The sequence below is a fragment of the Astatotilapia calliptera genome, chromosome 9 (genome assembly GCF_900246225.1).
Source record: "Astatotilapia calliptera chromosome 9, fAstCal1.2, whole genome shotgun sequence".
NCBI lineage: Eukaryota > Metazoa > Chordata > Actinopteri > Cichliformes > Cichlidae > Astatotilapia > Astatotilapia calliptera.
This window is the reverse complement of record NC_039310.1, coordinates 35,363,005-35,380,872: the sequence shown is the minus strand read 5'-3', so window position 1 is coordinate 35,380,872 and position 17,868 is coordinate 35,363,005. Positions and strand designations below refer to the sequence as shown.

General features: G+C 40.4%; 1 protein-coding gene across 1 annotated transcript in view; it reads right to left on the bottom strand.

The window, feature by feature from the left end:
• Positions 1-5,898: 5,898 nt before the first annotated feature.
• Positions 5,899-17,868, bottom strand: part of vstm2a (V-set and transmembrane domain containing 2A) — a 108,738-nt gene continuing 96,768 nt past the window's right edge. The window contains exon 5 of the mRNA XM_026180719.1: positions 5,899-9,674. Coding sequence (XP_026036504.1) covers positions 9,598-9,674 — 77 coding nt within the window. The 3' untranslated portion in view covers positions 5,899-9,597. The remainder of the gene's footprint in view (positions 9,675-17,868) is intronic.

The window sequence follows — 17,868 nt, the reverse complement described above, 5'->3', positions numbered from 1 at the left end:
AAAAGTAATCCTGTCACCTTACTGATTACTTATTTTCAAAAGTAATTACCTAAATAGGTAATAAAGCGATAGATCTTTCAGCCCAATGCTACTTTTTCTGCATAATCATATAAAATGTAATCAAATTAAAAAGTCTCTTTTTAAAACTTGCTTTATTAGTCTTTTATCTTTTAACTTTATGCATCAAGCAAAAGTTAAATTATATTTAACATTCTCTGACTGGAAGAAATTTGTTTAACATTTAAACCTATTTTCTGCACATTCCAGCACATAAAATAAAATAGTTTTTTGTGTTTACACTCACTCTTTCAAATAGATGCACATAAAGCACAGTACAAAATATACAAAATCAAAGACTCAGCAGTCCTGTTGCTCTATTCTCACCTGTATAGCAGGAGTGGGGCAGGTGGAGGTTTGCCCTGGTGCAGGTGTGTCGCAGCGGTCAGTGGAAGAATCCGGGAGTTTCTCTGAGTTTCACATTCCAGCGGCAGCGTATTTGGTGCTTGCTCAGAAGTTTAGGGGGTTTTTTTTCGCTGTAAAAAGAAGTTTCGTTCCCACGCAGTGAGCAGCAGACACTAATGTTTTTGTCACTTTTTACAGAATCAAACTCAAAGTAAGGTCAGTACTTCCACGTTTTAAACGCTGCACGCTCATACTCTTTCCCGTACTCGATATATGATCCAAAAAATAATCATATTACGTGTTACTGCCCATCTCTGCTGGTGAGAGGGAAACATGAAGATGAAACCAGGAGATGTCCTTACTGAATCATCAGAGCTGAACAGGTGATGGAGAAACAGGTTTACCTTTTAGGTGACATGGATGAGTTGAAGTTATGAACTGTTTCTGAGAGACAAATAACACCAGGATCCTTTTTTAGGCAGCTGACAGCTGGTAACTGTGCAGGGGCGGGTCTAGCAAAGTTTAAATAATTATCTGAATCGTACAACCAAAGTAGTCATGTGATGTCAAATGTATAGAAAATCTATTATTGTACACAGTAAAAAAATTTCAGGGTCCCATTGTAATTTCTTCAGAAGTAAGTATTGTATATGATGCCAGTATTTTCCCACATTTTCTAAATACTGTACCAGTATGGTGTAAAATGCCATCAAAAAGTCATTTAAGTTTTATTCTGTCTATGAAGTTTATGAAAATATCACTAAATCTGTCATTTATTATTTTTAATATTCAGTAATGATCATGTCTAACCTCTAGTCTTCTCTGTCTTAATGTCAGTTTTCCACCATGTCTTGTAGATAGTTCAGGAGGTTAAATCAACCAAGCAGTCTTTGGTTTCTGCTAAGTACTGTTTAGAATACCAGCATAGGGAGGATGATGTAGGTTGAAGTTTATTAGACTGATACAAATATACCAACAAGACGGTGTGCATCACTGTCACAACAGTGTTTGCTTTCATTCAAAGGCCGAGTTGAGAGTTGAGGCTCAGGGTTTTTATCGTTAACTCTGTTTCCCTGGGCCTTTTCCTGTGTTTTTGTGTGTCTTATTTTGAAAGAAATATTTACGTGTTACCATAGTGACCAGAGAGCATTAAGGGGCAGAGAGGAGGATGTTACTCTCAATGTTGTTGGCTCATTTTAGGAGGACGCTGCTCATAAAGTTACATAGTTACACAGTGAATTCAAGTTTATTATTATATCTACAAAATACCACAGTTTTTGTCTCGGTCGTATCATTTTATTTTTTTGTATTTATCTGCGACACCTTAAAGGCCGGTCCATGAAAAGGTTGTCTGGTATTAAACCGATCTGTGGCGCAAAAAGGGTTGGGGACCGCTCACCCAATCTGTATCAGGTTTACAAATGCATGACAAATGGACTGATTCTCATAAAGAACGTTTCTACTCTCCCAGAGCAGTACAATATATACAACGTGAATCACTCAGACATTTATAATAACCTTTTTTCCCTATACTTCATACCTAACATTTACACTCTTGAGGGTAGTATCTTGCCCAAGGATATATGCAGGATATTTGAACCAACCAAACATCCGATCAGCTCAAGGAAGAGTCTTCCATAGCATAACAATTGGTTTTGGAACAATAATACTGCATCACGTCTGTGTGATGTAGACAAAGCTTTATACCATAACTTATTCTCTCTTTCTCTTACACACACACACACACACACACACACACACACACACACACACACACACACACACACACACCTTTCAACGGCTGTGATTTATCATGAACTGAAACTAATTTGTTTGTTTACACATAAGGAAAATGCTTGGTACAATAGTAGCTGTCTGTCCATACTTCCATAGTTTAATGAGGCAAGCTTCATATTCTGTCAGCACATATTCAACATAGCACTCCCCTGGCTCTGTTTTCATAATCAACACACCCACTCACCCACTGGAGAATAATTCCATAACTGTCTTCAAAACCCTTCTTTCTGTCTCTCATGTTGGGTTAAACTCATAGCTTTTTATTTTCACTCTCTAAGGTGACACTGCCTTTGTTGTTGTATTTAGTCATTGACAGCCATTCTAAGCCTGACATAGTATATTTTTGGCCGATATGCCAGTATGATTTTCTTCCAAAGCCTCTGGGGTTGGTAAATCCCTCGGCATCGAGGGATCCTTCGTATTGACGGCTCTGCACAAAAAACATCTCCATTCCTTTTGGCCCCTCGTCGAACAGAAAAATCAAGTGGGGTCAGAAAGTCATGCGGTACATTACAGTGACGGATTCCTAAAAGCCCAATAAAGACCCTTACATCAATGTCAGTTTCAATTGATTACTTTTAATGAGTCCAAATAAATAATGCAAGACTATTCGTCCACACTCTCTCTCTCACAGACACACACACACACACACACACACACTGACAGGTAACAGAAACTTTCGTAAAGTTTAATGCCCTTCAATTACTTTGAGTTTGTTAAAATGTCTTTGAGTAGAACTGATCTCATTAAAATATCAGAGGACCTTTTATCTTAAGGCAGGATTTGTGAAAGCATGTAGGAGATCTGTATTCCTTTTTGATATATCAAAATAAGACCAAACAGCAAAACCTTTTCATGGATTGCTGCGAGCTGAGAAACCGCTCTCATTCCCAATGCATAACATACCGACAATTTGTCACTTCCCGAGGCGTCTCATAGTAACGTGAAAGGTAACCTACCGAGTCCCTATGATACACGCTGGATTGTAGATGGAATCCAATAGAATGATGCTCCCGGTGGTAACACACATTCCAGCCATGTATGCCAGCCCTAACCTTAACCCTAAGCCTGACCATAACCGTATCCCTGACCTTAACCACAACCTTAATTGTATTAGATAGTGTTTTCCAAAGCGATTCATGATGAGAAACTAAAATAAATGTAGATGTCTAGATTCATTCCAAACGGTTCTCATGCTTCCAAACATGTAAGATACAGATGGGTTGTGTGGCGTGTTTCTCCGTATTGGATGTTTGGTAATAATTTTGGAGAAACACTGTCTTTCATTCTGCTTTATGTCTGTCAGTTTAACATTTTCCCTTGAACATCTCTCTATTTGCAGAGTCCCTAAATACTGCTGCTCAACTTCTTTATGTTTCTTGGGTTCTGGTATTGATTTGCAGTTTTATGTTCATCAAAGTGGTTATTACTATCTAACTAGTAATAACTGGTAACACTTTTACTATAAATTTCCTTATGCGGACATAATGAGTAAATTACTCAATACTTACACATTTATACTCATGCTCACCAGAGGAATCTTATTAACTTGAGACCATGCTACAAGGAAGAATAACACTGGTTCTTTGTTCAGAGTCTTCAAGGCTTTAGTGTCGTGACTATTGATCAAAAGAATATTGATTACTGTCTCTCAGGCCACCTTCAAATTCGGTACTGAGATTGTTATACTGGAGAGGGCATGAAAGAAATGTAATGAATTAGCAAAGCATGTGACTATTTCTGGAAGACTTCAATAGCAGATGGCATACTTTTCCAAATACACCCTGATCTTGATCATTATCTAACTAAGAAGTTTTAGTGAACAAAACCTTGGGGAGACCATGAGCACTTTACCTTTTTACTTGAGAGACCTGCCACAAAATTGGTTCTGAAGGTATCGAACTGTAGCACTAATTTTTAAAATATGACAAACAGTTGGGAAGTCGTTTGCTGTAAAGTGTAATGTATACTGTAAGCATTTACAACAGATGGAAAAAAATTACAATATTATATTTTTCGGAATATGAAGCTCTCTACAAAGTTCTCAAGAATGGGACAGCATGCTTTGTTTCCTTTTTTCTATTTTCTCCAACCTTTATACAATTCCATCCACGCAGTGTTCGTGGTTATTGAGGTGTGAGGAAGTTCCCGACAGCACATTGCCAAACACCACACAGTGCCACCAGTGGGGTACTTCACACTGAAGCTGGAATCAGAGCCGCTCTCATTCTCAGCACGGACCTTGTCTCTACAATGTATACGTGTATATTTTATGAGCATATGAAAATGTCTTTCTAACAGTATTATTTTTTCCTCCATGGAAACACATAAAAGGATGAACAGATCTTACCCATCTGTGATTCATCGTCTGCAGCAACACAACATATTTGAATATGCAAGGTGCAGAGAGGGCAGTAATTTCCACGTACAATAATTCCCCCTACTTCTTTATGCAGCAGTACAAACAGTGTCCTGATTCGAGTGCCAGAGGCCGGTCGGTGGTTTGCTCTTTCTTTGCCTCCACATAAATAACTGTCATTGCTTGCTGAAATAACTAACACGGGCTGAGGGTTAATTTCATATTGCTGCTCATGTGTCTCTCTTGCTTTTGCTCTCTTTTGCTACTTTGCCTGTTTTGCATTCTGAATTCACTGATTAAGTAAACCTGATTAGCTGAGCTGCTGCTGCCAAATTCACTCCGCAGTTCGAAAGAGGATCTCGCTCTCTTAATTTGCTAGTGCTCTTTCTTACCTTTCAAACAGACAAGTGGATGATGAGATTTGACGGCTCATTTTTACCAGCTGGGATGTTGTTTTCTGTTACTAAGTTTTGCACTGATGAAGGCTGCCAAAAGCAAGCGACCAAATTGCAAACTGCCTAAATACTTGTTACTCTTTTTACCACCAGCATCACAGTGCCTCGATTACGACTTGTTAAAAAATTGTGTTCGAATCTTTATGTCCCTCAGTGTTCTTCATGTTGAAGAACTTTAGATTTAAGCACAGTGGTACCATTATTAATACCGCGACTCTATAAGGGCTTTGACAAAGAAGCAGAGCATCAACAACATCAACATTTCATTCCACTATAACAGCTATTTAAGTTTTTAAGTAAACTTTCAGTCTATAGATGACAACCCCCCCCTTTTATTCATTTTTGTAAGCAGAATATATCAGCACAATGACCTTTATCATTTCTGAATGATATATCATAATAGATCAAAACCTTTAATCCCTTCTTATATACTTGGATCAGCCACTTTTTTTATGATTATGAAGTAATTCAGTCAAGACTGTCAGTCTGCCCCAGGGCAGCTGTAGCTACAACTGTAGCTTGCCTCCACCAGTGTGTGAATGTGTGTGTGAATGGGTGGATGACTGGGTGTGTAAAGCGCTTTGGGGTCCCTAGGCGGGACTAGTAAAAGCGCTATACAAATACAGGCCATTTACCATTTAATTCAAAAATGATGCCAATCGCAAACATTTGTTTCTTTTTCTGTTTAGCTTTTTTCACATTTTTCAGTCTCTTGATGGTATATAAAGCAAGATTCTACGGTGCTATCAAACAAAAAGCTATTAATAATTCCAACATTTATTCCAAGTTGGAAACTGGGCCAGTGTTTAGCACTGTCAGCGCTCTCTAGCTCACTCACTAAAAAGCTCAGTATTTTAGCAACCAAACAGATGGGATTCCTCAGTGTTTGAATTTCATCTGTGAAAATGGTTTATTTAAATATTATTCTGGTATTGTCATTATAATACAAACTGTTGCAATGTTGCAGTACAGAAGCCTCACACAATAGCAAAGAAAAGAGAATTATAATTCATCAGAAGTTTTGACAGCTCAACAAACAGACAGGACCGCATTGAAATGAAATACATTAGAAGAAACAAATACATCTAGAGTGGGTGAAGAGTTGGCATATAAAACAGAACAAAAATGGCTGTGTGATGTTTCTGAAATAACATCCCTGGGTGTAGGAACTGCTGCTGTTACCATCACAGTGAACTGTTCTCCTCTTTGGTAATAGAGACCTTGCTGCTTGTAAGCAATTCAGCCTCTCCCAACACTCATACCAAGTATTAGTTATTATTTTTTTAACCACACCAATCAATCATTGCTCCCATCTCTCTTTCTTTGTTATTCAGTATGTTGCAAGGACCCACGATGAAGTGAGTCCCCTAGATTAAGATGAAGGCTTTATAAAGGAGATGTTTCTAATATATATAGATAGATAGATACTTTTTTTTTTGTCAAATACATTTTACCCATTTTCATTTTGAAGAGATGAAAACCCACTTTGGACTTGTTTACACTTGAATATGAGTACATGACACCATTGTTACAAGTACAGAACATCACTGGCCTCTGCCTTTTTAAATGGATTTAAAAAATGTTCTCATGCTGATTATTTCATTTACAAGTTGTACAATTCTGCATCTTTTTACATGAGGTTGGACACACCGTCCACTCTCTGGCACACATTCAAATCTCGTTCTCAATACACTGGAAAAGATTGTTTTCTCCTTGTAAACTAAATCATGTTACATAGCTTTTCAAAACAATCCGTCGAGTGGCATATATGTGACAGCGATGTTAGATTAACTGTCTAAATGTGCATTGAAGCTATTTGAAACTTGAGGCATTAGACAGGGTCGCCCTCCATCGCCCGCACATCTTGTACCCAGCCTTGATGCTTCTGATCAGAAGATGTCTCTGCTCTTATCCCAAAGCACGACACATTCTGTCAGCCTTTGAAGCTCCGAGCTGGATCAACAAGTTTTCACACAACTGTTATTGGAAATGCATCTATACAAGGGAGAATTTGATTTAGCTTTGACTGCAAAGCAGAATGAAAGCTCAAAGTGAAGTGAACATTTACCTTTTTTGGGACATACACAGTAATCATTTCAAAATGCTGTATGCGTGTGATCAAAACGCCCTGAGATCAGGTCCATAATAATTGAAAACCCTGCCTGATTTAAACATCTCTGATCTCTCATTCAACATCATCTTCTCAGTAATGTCCAGACAGCTTCCAGCATAGCTGCTATTTTTAGATCACTCCCTGGAAGTTTTTTCTTTTACCACATGACGTGTACATCCTGTGATTTCACCGTGGACCTCAAACTTGCACGGTGACCAAACAGCAACTTGACTCGGCCGTCGCTGGTGATGGGATCTGGGTTTCCAGCTGTGATCCAATAGTTTGAAGGCAGCAGATCAGATGAGGTGGGAAATAAGAAGCATGCTCATCATTTTTTTTTTTGACATTCATGAGGTTGTGCACCATGACATGCTGTGTGTCTGGTCCTGCATTGGTGCGAGGTGCCTCAGGGAAATGCTATTGCTTTCCAGTTTTTCACCCACATCAACACAATCTTTGCTTTTTACGTGCATTATCTGCCTCCCTGTAACTTTTTCCTGAAACTGAAAATCCGATTTTAATAAAACTGAAGGACATCAGCACATATTGCAGAGGCAAGCCAGGGATAAATGTACAGGGTGATCTAAAAATACCACCTGTGCACAAGAAGATGATCTTGAACAAGAGGTTGGCCAATTTTAAATGATATGGCCAAGAGTTGATTTTTTTAGGGGGTGTGGGGTGGATTCCCAGAATTTTTTGATCACTCCTTATATACTATGCATGAAAGCCAGCTTACACCATATAATAAATTATGACTTCTATTATCATGCTTTATCTTTGACCACCTTAAAAGTTGGGCTAAGCAAGAAGAAAGATGGGAAATAAAGCACTGATCTCGTTGCAGGGTGATTGGTGCTCTCTGGCACTGAATTTTATGGTCGATAACATTCATTTACAGTATCCTTCTTGAGACATCTGTCAGCTATTCGCTTAATCATAAATATTTCACTTTAAATTGGAACATTGGTGCACAATGTCCTTTCAGCTCAAAAGTTAACAAGGAAAGAATCCGTTTTTCTTTTGGAGGTTATCCTCAGTCATGCTAATGATCTAAGCTATGTGTACTATGAAACCCCACCACGCCTTTGCCTCTGTTTGTGTCAGATTGTCAAAGCGGTATATTTTTAATAAATGCTATGCATGAATAAAAAACTCTGTGATATATCATCTGAAGATAAAGCTAAAAATATATTAATGTGAGATTAAGAGAGAAAAAATAAACGTATTTCACATAATGAGTATACTCTCTGTGTCACTGGATCTCATGTCACCACCCTGCCACTCAGACTTGTACCTGTATGTGTGTCACTGTATGCATTAGGAATCATAACCAATAAATGCTAGCTATCCTCATCATCCAAAGTGGGCAAATCCTCATTCATCCTCTGTAATTATAGCAGGGAGGTGCACAGCATCTGAAGCATGTCATTTAGCAAAGGTCCAGGTCAGTTAACATCAATCATCCAATGGTCACATATTACAATTTTGAATGACTCGTAACTTGTGACATCCTTTTTTATTCCTACCAAGGATGCGATACAAATTAAAATGACATAGGGACATTTTTTTCACATCAAAGTTAGCACATTAAAATAAAGCTAAATTCAAAATATCGTAACACTGAACTCCAAATATTTGACTCATGTAGGTCAACTAATGTGTTATCCTCTCTTCTAAGCCTTCAGACCGATAAGCATGCATATCCCCGGATGGATCACTAACAAGATGTTAAATTATGCACAATGGAAAGCTGGGTGGCTGATACAGCTGAAAGAAAAATTGGAAAATTTAACCTTTCGTTAACCTGTTGGTTAATGGTAACAGTCTAAATTAACACATACTTGAATATAAATTATCTCTTTGAGAGGGCTAAGAGTGCCTATTCACATTGAAGTTCCATGGTCAATATGGTGAGTGGTAGCTATGTATACAGCACATACAGTAATTCTAGGTGCTTCAAATAAAACAGATATAGATACAGATCTAGAATTATATATATTACACAAATATAGACTCTCCTTTTTTTGTTCGCTTTTGAGCAATGAACGCATGAACTGGAACAGCGAAACCATAAGAAAGTCATTCTTCCATGAGATTTATCCAACAAGATACAGAGTCCAGTTGTCACATAGGAGCGTTGCACCTCAGGTGGTGTCAGGATGACGTCTGTACAAAAGGTAATCCGACAGCTTTAAATGTGACTGGTGTTTACATTGGCTAATAACAATGTGCTGGGTGCAAGAGCAGTAGTGGCTAGGACACGAGGGGGAGGGGGGGGGGGCGGGGGCAACTGTGCTGTCCGCAATATGGTGGAGAGATGTGTGTGGGGTAAGGGGGGGGGGCCGGGGAGAGGGGCAGGGAGTAAAACAGGCATTTTTTTTCTCATTCGCTTTGAGAGCAAACAGAAAAAGAGAGAGTGAGTGAGAGAGAGAGAGAGACCTGGGTGCAAACCATGTCAGTTCCTCAAATTATAACAAGGCATTCCTCACCAAACCACACGCCACGAGGAGGACAGCCAGTCCATAGCTGGATGATATTCTTGTACCTGTAAAGATAAGAAACAGAAGCACAAAAACACTGTTACTATTCTATTTTCTTCCCCGTGACCAAAACTCTCTACAGGAACACAAATCCTTTCCTATGAGCTTGTTTAAGGCCTACAGCACATATGAAAAAATGACTTTTCATGTTTGGAAATACAAGAACTGGAGCATTAAAAAAAGGCTCTTAGTGAGAAAGAGTTTGTCCATAAACATGTAATAACAAATCAAATTAAATAATCACCATGTTCTTTCTCTTAAAGTTGAATCTGACATCAATGAAGCTCACGTATACTGTCAAGTATGGTGGTTCTTTCCTTGAGCTAAATACTTTTTGTTTTTACCATATCACACCATTCACTCTGTGAAGGTTTTCAGTCATCCAGGTCATCGTAGTCTAAGGAGCTTGGAAAGAAAAGCATCTGGACTTCTTTAAGTTTACTTGAAGACGTTTCATCTGAGAAGCTTCTTCAGTTCTAAGAGCAGCGAGTGGTGGAGAGTCCAAGAATTTAAGCCCTAGGGGAGTGTCCCCACAAGAGGGTCATGGACCCCTTATTGATTGTCTACCTAATCACAGGAGCCAAGGTGTGAAAATGGGTGTGGGTCACAATCAGCCAAGGTTTTGGGTGAATCCATTGTGAAGCCTGGCCCCACCCTACCATGTGACTTCTTGAGGTCAAATGGCCCAGGATGTGAGTGGGCATTAAGGCATCTTGGAAGGATCTCAGAACTGGATTATAGATGGTAGACAGTTGGTGTTGTAAGCCACCGCCTCTGTTCAAAGATGGTCGTTCAGAGTGGACATAGATGGCTTCTTTCACTCCTCTTTCAAACCATCTGTCTTCTCTCCACCAGTTGCTCTTAGAACTGAAGCTTTTCAGATGAAACATCTTCAAGAAATTTAAAGAAGTCCAGTCACCTTTCTTTCCAAGCTCCTTAGACATATCACAGATCTATTTTTTTTTTTTAAATTTGAGGTATTTCTCAATACAAGAAGAAAAAAATGCTGTAGTTTTACTTTAAGGCTCCTAATTATAATATTTGGTGCCTGACTTGGATAAGATAATGCTAAACCTTAGCTTAAGGTGAGGATTAAAGTTTTTTCAAATCTCTACAGTAAATGGTAAATGGCCTGTATTTATATAGCGCTTTTCTAGTCCCTAAGGACCCCAAAGTGCTTTACATATCCAGTCATCCACCCATTCACACACACATTCACACACTGGTGATGGCAGCTACATTGTAGCCACAGCCACCCTGGGGCGCACTGACAGAGGCGAGGCTGCCGGACACTGGCGCCACCGGGCCCTCTGACCACCACCAGTAGGCAACGGGTGAAGTGTCTTGCCCAAGGACACAACGACCGAGACTGTCCAAGCCAGGGCTCGAACCGGCAACCTTCCGATTACAAGGCGAACTCCCAACTCTTGAGCCACGATCGCCCTGTATCAACAATGCAGTAATGCAGTAATTACAGTATCAACTTGGTAACTAAGAAAAATAGTTGTAAAGTGAAGTCGTAAAATTAGTTACTGTTGCAAATCTGCACATACATGTTTAGTAAATGCGGGCTGATGTCCTGTCATTAGTGTGTGCCATTAAGCTGAGGTGCACTTGGGTATATATAGTGTGTGACTATAGCTGCCGACATATAAGTCTAACACCGTTAGGCATTTGAAAAAGAAAAACAACACGATCTCTGCAGCAACAGCAGGTGCTTGTGGGTTGAAGGTGGTAAATGAAAGTGCTACTTCAAGACACTTTTTAGAAGAAAGATTCTGATTATTGCAAATACTCTCAGAAGCAATTTAACTTCTGATCTTTTTTTTCTATTTCAATGAAATCCTCGTGTTAGCTTTACTCAAGAACTATGACACTGTGTCATCCTGCTAGCTCTTTCTGTTTATTATTTTGTGCGAGTGTGTTCAAAATGAATGATATATATATACACAACTGGTTTATTTTGCTCGACATGTGGTTTCTTGTTGTTTTACACCCACATCTGTATTTCAGGTTCTGTCCAACATATGGTCTAGATGGAGTAGAGTCTAAATGTAGCCCATACAGCTCCTGCTACGTACAGTATATAGACAGTTGAGTAGGTTTTAGGAGCGATCGTGGCTCAAGAGTTGGGCGTTCATCTTGTAATCGGAAGGTTGCCGGTTCGAGCCCCGGCTCCGACAGTCTCGGTCGTTGTGTCCTTGGGCGAGACATTTCACCCGTTGCCTACTGGTGGTGGTCAGAGGGCCCGGTGGCGCCAGTGTCCGGCAGCCTCGCCTCTGTCAGTGCGCCCCAGGGCGACTGTGGCTACATGTAGCTTGCCATCACGTGTGTGTGAATGGGTGAATGGGTGGATGATTGTGTATAGTGTAAAGCGCTTTGGGGTCCTTAGGACCAAGTAAAGCGCTATACAAATACAGACCATTTACCGTTTTAAAAGCTTTTATGTTTTTATTTAGTCAAGCTAAAAAGACATTTAAAAAAAAAAATCTGCCAGAAAATTCAACATTAATGAATCAATGGTACGGAAGCAAGAAGAATGAGTTGGGGAAAGTTTGACATATCTGATCGCTTAATGTGCCTTATATTCAGGCACCTTATAATACGGTAGCTTCTATCTTCCTTTAGCATGTCCAGATGTCCAACTTTTTGTGTGATGGTAGCATCTTTCCCTTTTGGGTGCTACCGCAGGTGCCTTTGACCGTGTAAAACATTTGTCGACATTGTTGTGTTTGTTGGGGAGAAAACTTGCAGACATAAAGTACAGCACTTCAGAGTCACACTGCTAGCGATCGAAGATTTATGTAAATGTGACAAGCTGAAGGCATTCTGTTCTGTACGGGAGACACAGCACGGAGGAGAGTGACTGACAATGGTCTACAGCCGATCAGGAGGCAGAACACAATGCCCTGTAAAAAAACAAACAAACAAACACAAAAAAGCAAAATTGCACAAAAAAAATTTGTGAAACAGTGAGGCCGCGAAAGGTGAACCACGTTACAGCGAGGGACCACTGTACTTGAAATATGAGATTGACAAAAATGAAGCAAAATTGTAGAGATTCAGCTTGTAATGGTTGAAGGAAAAGAAAGTGTCTGCTGCACAGGCTGAGGGTTTCAAATACTCCACACACCTAATCCCAGAAAACCTGTTTCTAAACATGTGAATTTTAGAAAGAAATTCAAACGACCAAAAATAGACTTGAAATTGTCTACAAAGAAACACAAAGTGCTGTGATTAAACCAGGAGAGGCAGACAACTACAAAGAAAGTTAAAATGACCAGAAAGAGACCAAAACCAAACACTAAAAGGCAGAAAAAAGAAAAAAAATGCAAATTAGCCCAAAAAGCGATTGGAAAGAGTCAGAAAAAAGGTGTCACTGAGTCTAAACATGACCAAAAAGAGAAGAAAGTAGACCAGAGACAGAAATGTGTTAAAAGAAATGCAAATGAAACACATAAACAGAGAGACAAAGAGAAGAGAGAGACATATAAACTGACTGCAAAGAGATGCAAACCAAGTCGTCTTATGTGCCTTTACCTATATAAACAGGGGGAATGTTAATCTATGTGTGATTGATGTTATAAATACATTCATTTAATTCTAGCACCTTTACTGAAATCCTGGAAAACTGTAAATAAAGGCTTTTGGACTGCTCTGAAAACATTTTGCATGGGCAGTTAGCATTGCCTAAGACCTGACAAGCTGCTATCACCACTGCGGGCAACTCTGACTGTTTACTGAGCATCTGACATGACTAACAACTGCAAACTAGAACACAACCTCCTCAGCCTACAGTGTGATCCGCTTGCGTCTTGGAAACATTGAGCCAGAACTGATGAGAGCAAAGTAACAAATGACAGCTGTACAATCGGCCCAGCAGATGTCTGTGGACGTAATACTAGGACACTTTTAGTGTTGAATTCTTAGATAGGGAAAGAAATACCATGAAATAAAGCAGGATTTCAGTAATATTCATTAAAAAAAATCACATTATTCAGTAAACTATATTAACATTTACTAGATTCCTGTGTCATACTGGAATCATTCTTAGAACTGGTACAGTTCTAAGAAGAAACTGTACCAGGGGAGCCCACTGTTCCTCGCAGCTCTGGATTGTCAAGGCTGCTGAGGGTTAGGGGACGTAAGGAAGGGATGGTGGTGCAGAGATGGAGGGCTTTGACCCTTTATTCCTCCCCACCACATCTCATTTGGCTCGAGGTGATCTAGAGAACAGGAGTGCCACAGAGGAGCAGCAATCACTCTAGGCCAAAACATCCTTCACACAGAGAATAATTAATCAGCTTCCAGCTAGAAGCCGCAGAAAAGCACAGATGCAGTGATACAGGACAAAAAAATCTGCATATCTATTGAACTATTTTACAATAATCTACTCTGTATATAAAAGTACGCAGCTTTAACTGTGATTTCACTGTTGCAAACTGTTAATTACCTCAGGATGGAGGATGTGCCTTTGACTTCATTTTCTATTTTTCATCATTCTTTGTCAATAAAAGTAAAACCATGAAAGATTGTTTTTCTCAGGGCTTTGAGTTGCCATGCTGCACCACTGTGTTCATCCTACATCTACTGTTTTGCCAAAGTTTTCAAACTGCTCTAGTTTTTTCTGTTCTTGACTCTGTATGATGTCACTAAGAAACCGCCATCATTACATGGACCTCTCATGGACACTCAGCTCTGACTGCGATCACAAAAGCTCCGTCTGAAAGCTGGCTTAAAGGCAAGGGAAGGTAGATTGTTTCAAATACAGGATGAGAGGCTGTGCCAAGATCCTGTGTAAGAAAGAAAATATTTTAAACTATGAATGATGCAGTAGTGATGCTCTAGTAGAATCCAATAATTAGTAAACTATTCTGAGCGTGTCATGTCTGAAAAGGGCTGCAGACAGCACCTGTGTTCTGCTGTGGAAGAAAGACATCCTCATTAAAAATCTCGCTGTAGCTCTAACACTTCCCTCTTAAGTACCACAAAACACTGACTATCTAGCAGAGTGTGTTGTCATGTTTTAGTTGCATGTATCTTTTAACTCCTAATTTCAGCAGGGCAACTAAGGGTCTGAAACAAAGTCACTTGATATCTACCCCTTTAGAACTCTTTATAATGACTGTTAACAGGAGTTTAGCTTAAGCAGAGTTCAGCTAACAGGAAGGTTTAACTGACAGGTGAGATGCAATTCTCCGTTTCACAGTGCAGTATTTATGGCTCAATGAGTGCAAAATAATAACACTTGAAGTTTGCAAAGCAAAAGTAGTTTTATAGGAGAAGTTGAGTGTTTTTCAGATGAAAATGGAGCAACAGTTGATTAAAAAACACTTGCCATCTGTCCAGAATAAAAATATTGTGCTTTGGGATTATGTTTCAATTCATAGAGTAGGGAAAATTGCACAACCTAAACTGAACAAAACTGAAAAACTCTGAGGATATCTAACATAGCTCATGTGTGCAATACAGCATTTATTTGTAACTCACAACCTGCGTTATATACACAACCTAAAGGAAAGGAAAAGTAGCAATAATAGAATTCAAAAGATTCAAATCCAAAGTAGTTGTTGGCCGAACTCCCTATTGAAGACCCAAGAAGCATTGATAAAAGACAGCCTGCTATTTTTACAACCAAATACAGCAGCAGTATAATGCAGTGAGGCAGGGCTGCTTGATTAGGTCATGATGACCTCCTTCTGGATATAACCCAACAATGATGGGTCACTGCACACCACCCTGCACAGCTGCGTAGGATCATTTCTTTAGTGTTAGTTGTGACGTCTTCCAGATGCACTTCAAAATCTGCTGAACTGACTCTGAATTATTACGCTCTAGTCCCCCCAGAATCTGGTGATCAAGCCATGTACAAAACAGCACAGAGATTGTTATTCATACATTATTGATTTGCTGTTGTGCTGCTTTCCATTGTTTCGTGTGGGATTTCCAAAGCCATTTTTCAGTTTGCTTATCTGAGAGAACACAAACAATAAGGGAAGGCACATGTACCATAGATATGATTCTATCAGGTAAAAGAAAAGATCAGCCACACTATCAGCACTGCACCATGTTCATATGAAATCTCTGAAGCAACATCTTGTAGTCATCATAGTCCTTCATAAGTTATAAAGACTGCCAGTTGTGTCCAGTAAATCGGAGGTTTGCCCAAAAGTTAATTTCATTTTTTTTCTTTTACATGGAAACCACAATACAAGAAGAAGAAAAACAAAAACCTTTTTTTTTTTATCTGCTGGTCAATTTGGAGAGTCTGGCAAAAAGAAAAAACTAGCAAAATACATATTTAGGGCTTAGTTTAATTAGACAGTTCACATGTATATTTACCGATTGAGTCCATGTTCTCCCTGTGTTTGTGTCCATTCTCTACCCATGCTCCAGTATATGTGCACAAAATCAAAGTAAGTGTTAAATTAAGCTTAAATTATGTTTTATTTTACTTGGAGGATGTTCATTCATTTATTTATTTATTGTAAGTAAGATTTAAATACTGTAGCAAAAGATGACGGTACTCCTAGTTGGCTGTGTCTAAAATTTAGAGCTAAATGGACTGATTCTTATATAGCGCTTTTCTACTCTCCCAGAGTACTCAAAGCGCTCTATACAACATGCGTCATTCACCCATTCACTTCTAAACACAAGTGCAAACTAATCTACATTCACCCACAGCCACACTCCGATGAAAGCATCGGAGGGCAGTTTTGGGGTTAGTATCTTGCCCAAGGACACTTGACATGCAGATTGGGGAAGTCTAGGATCAAACCACCAACCTTCCGATCAGTAGCTGATCTGCTCTACCACCTGAGCCACAGCCACCACAGCCACAGCTAGTAAAAGTAAAATAGGAAACTTATAACTTATAACTTATAACACCATGAGACCGGACAGTGTGCGCACCACGGATGACGTCAGTGCGCACACTGTGTCTGAGGAGGATGTGCGGAGGTGCTTCAGGAAGGTGAACGCACGCAAAGCTACTGGTCCGGACGGGATTCCCGGCCGCGTCCTCAAGTCATGCGCGGCTCAGCTGGCTGGAGTGTTCACGCACATCTTCAACCTTTCCCTCTCTCTGTCTGTAGTCCCAGCCTGCTTCAAAATGGCCACCGTCATCCCTGTACCCAAATCCTCCACCATCTCCTCATTGAACGACTGGCGACCTGTAGCCCTAACCCCCATCGTAAGCAAATGCTTCGAGAAGCTGGTCAGGGACTTCATCTGCTCTGCACTACCAGACTCACTGGACCCTCTACAGTTCGCATACCGCCACAACAGGTCCACTGATGATGCCATAGCCCTGACACTACACACTGCCCTGTCACACCTGGAGAAGAGAGACACGTATGTGAGGATGCTGTTTGTAGATTACAGCTCAGCATTCAATACCATCGTTCCCTCGAAGCTGGACAGGAAACTGCAGGATCTAGGACTGAGCAGCTCCCTCTGCAGCTGGATCCTTAGCTTCCTGTCTGACAGACGCCAGGTGGTCAGACTGGGCAGCATCACCTCATCCCCCATCACACTGAACACTGGTGCTCCACAGGGGTGTGTACTGAGCCCTCTCCTGTACTCACTCTACACCTACGACTGCACGGCGACTAACAACTCCAACATCATTGTGAAGTTTGCGGACGACACTACAGTGGTGGGTCTTATCACTAACGGTGATGAGACGGCTTACAGGGAGGAGGTCAGCGCCCTGACCCACTGGTGTCAAGACAACCATCTCACCCTCAACATCGCAAAGACAAAGGAGTTGATAGTGGACTTCCGGAGGTGCAGAGAAGTACACACCCCCATCACCATCAACGGCGCTGCTGTGGAGAGAGTGAGCAGCTTCCGGTTCCTTGGCGTACACCTGGCTGAGGATCTTACGTGGTCAGTACACACAAACAAAACAGTGAAGAAGGCGCAGCAGCGCCTCTTCTTTCTCAGGAGACTGAAAAGATTCGGCATGAGCCCCCGCATCCTCAGGACCTTCTATCACTGTGCCATTGAGAGCATCCTCACTGGATGCATCACCACCTGGTATGGCAACAGCACCACCTACAACCGCAAAGCTCTCCAGAGAGTAGTGCGGTGCTCTGAACGGATAATTGGAGGTGAGCTTCCCTCCCTCCAAGACATCTACAGGAAGCGCTGCCTGAGGAAAGCGGGGAGGATCATCAAGGACTCCAGTCACCCCAG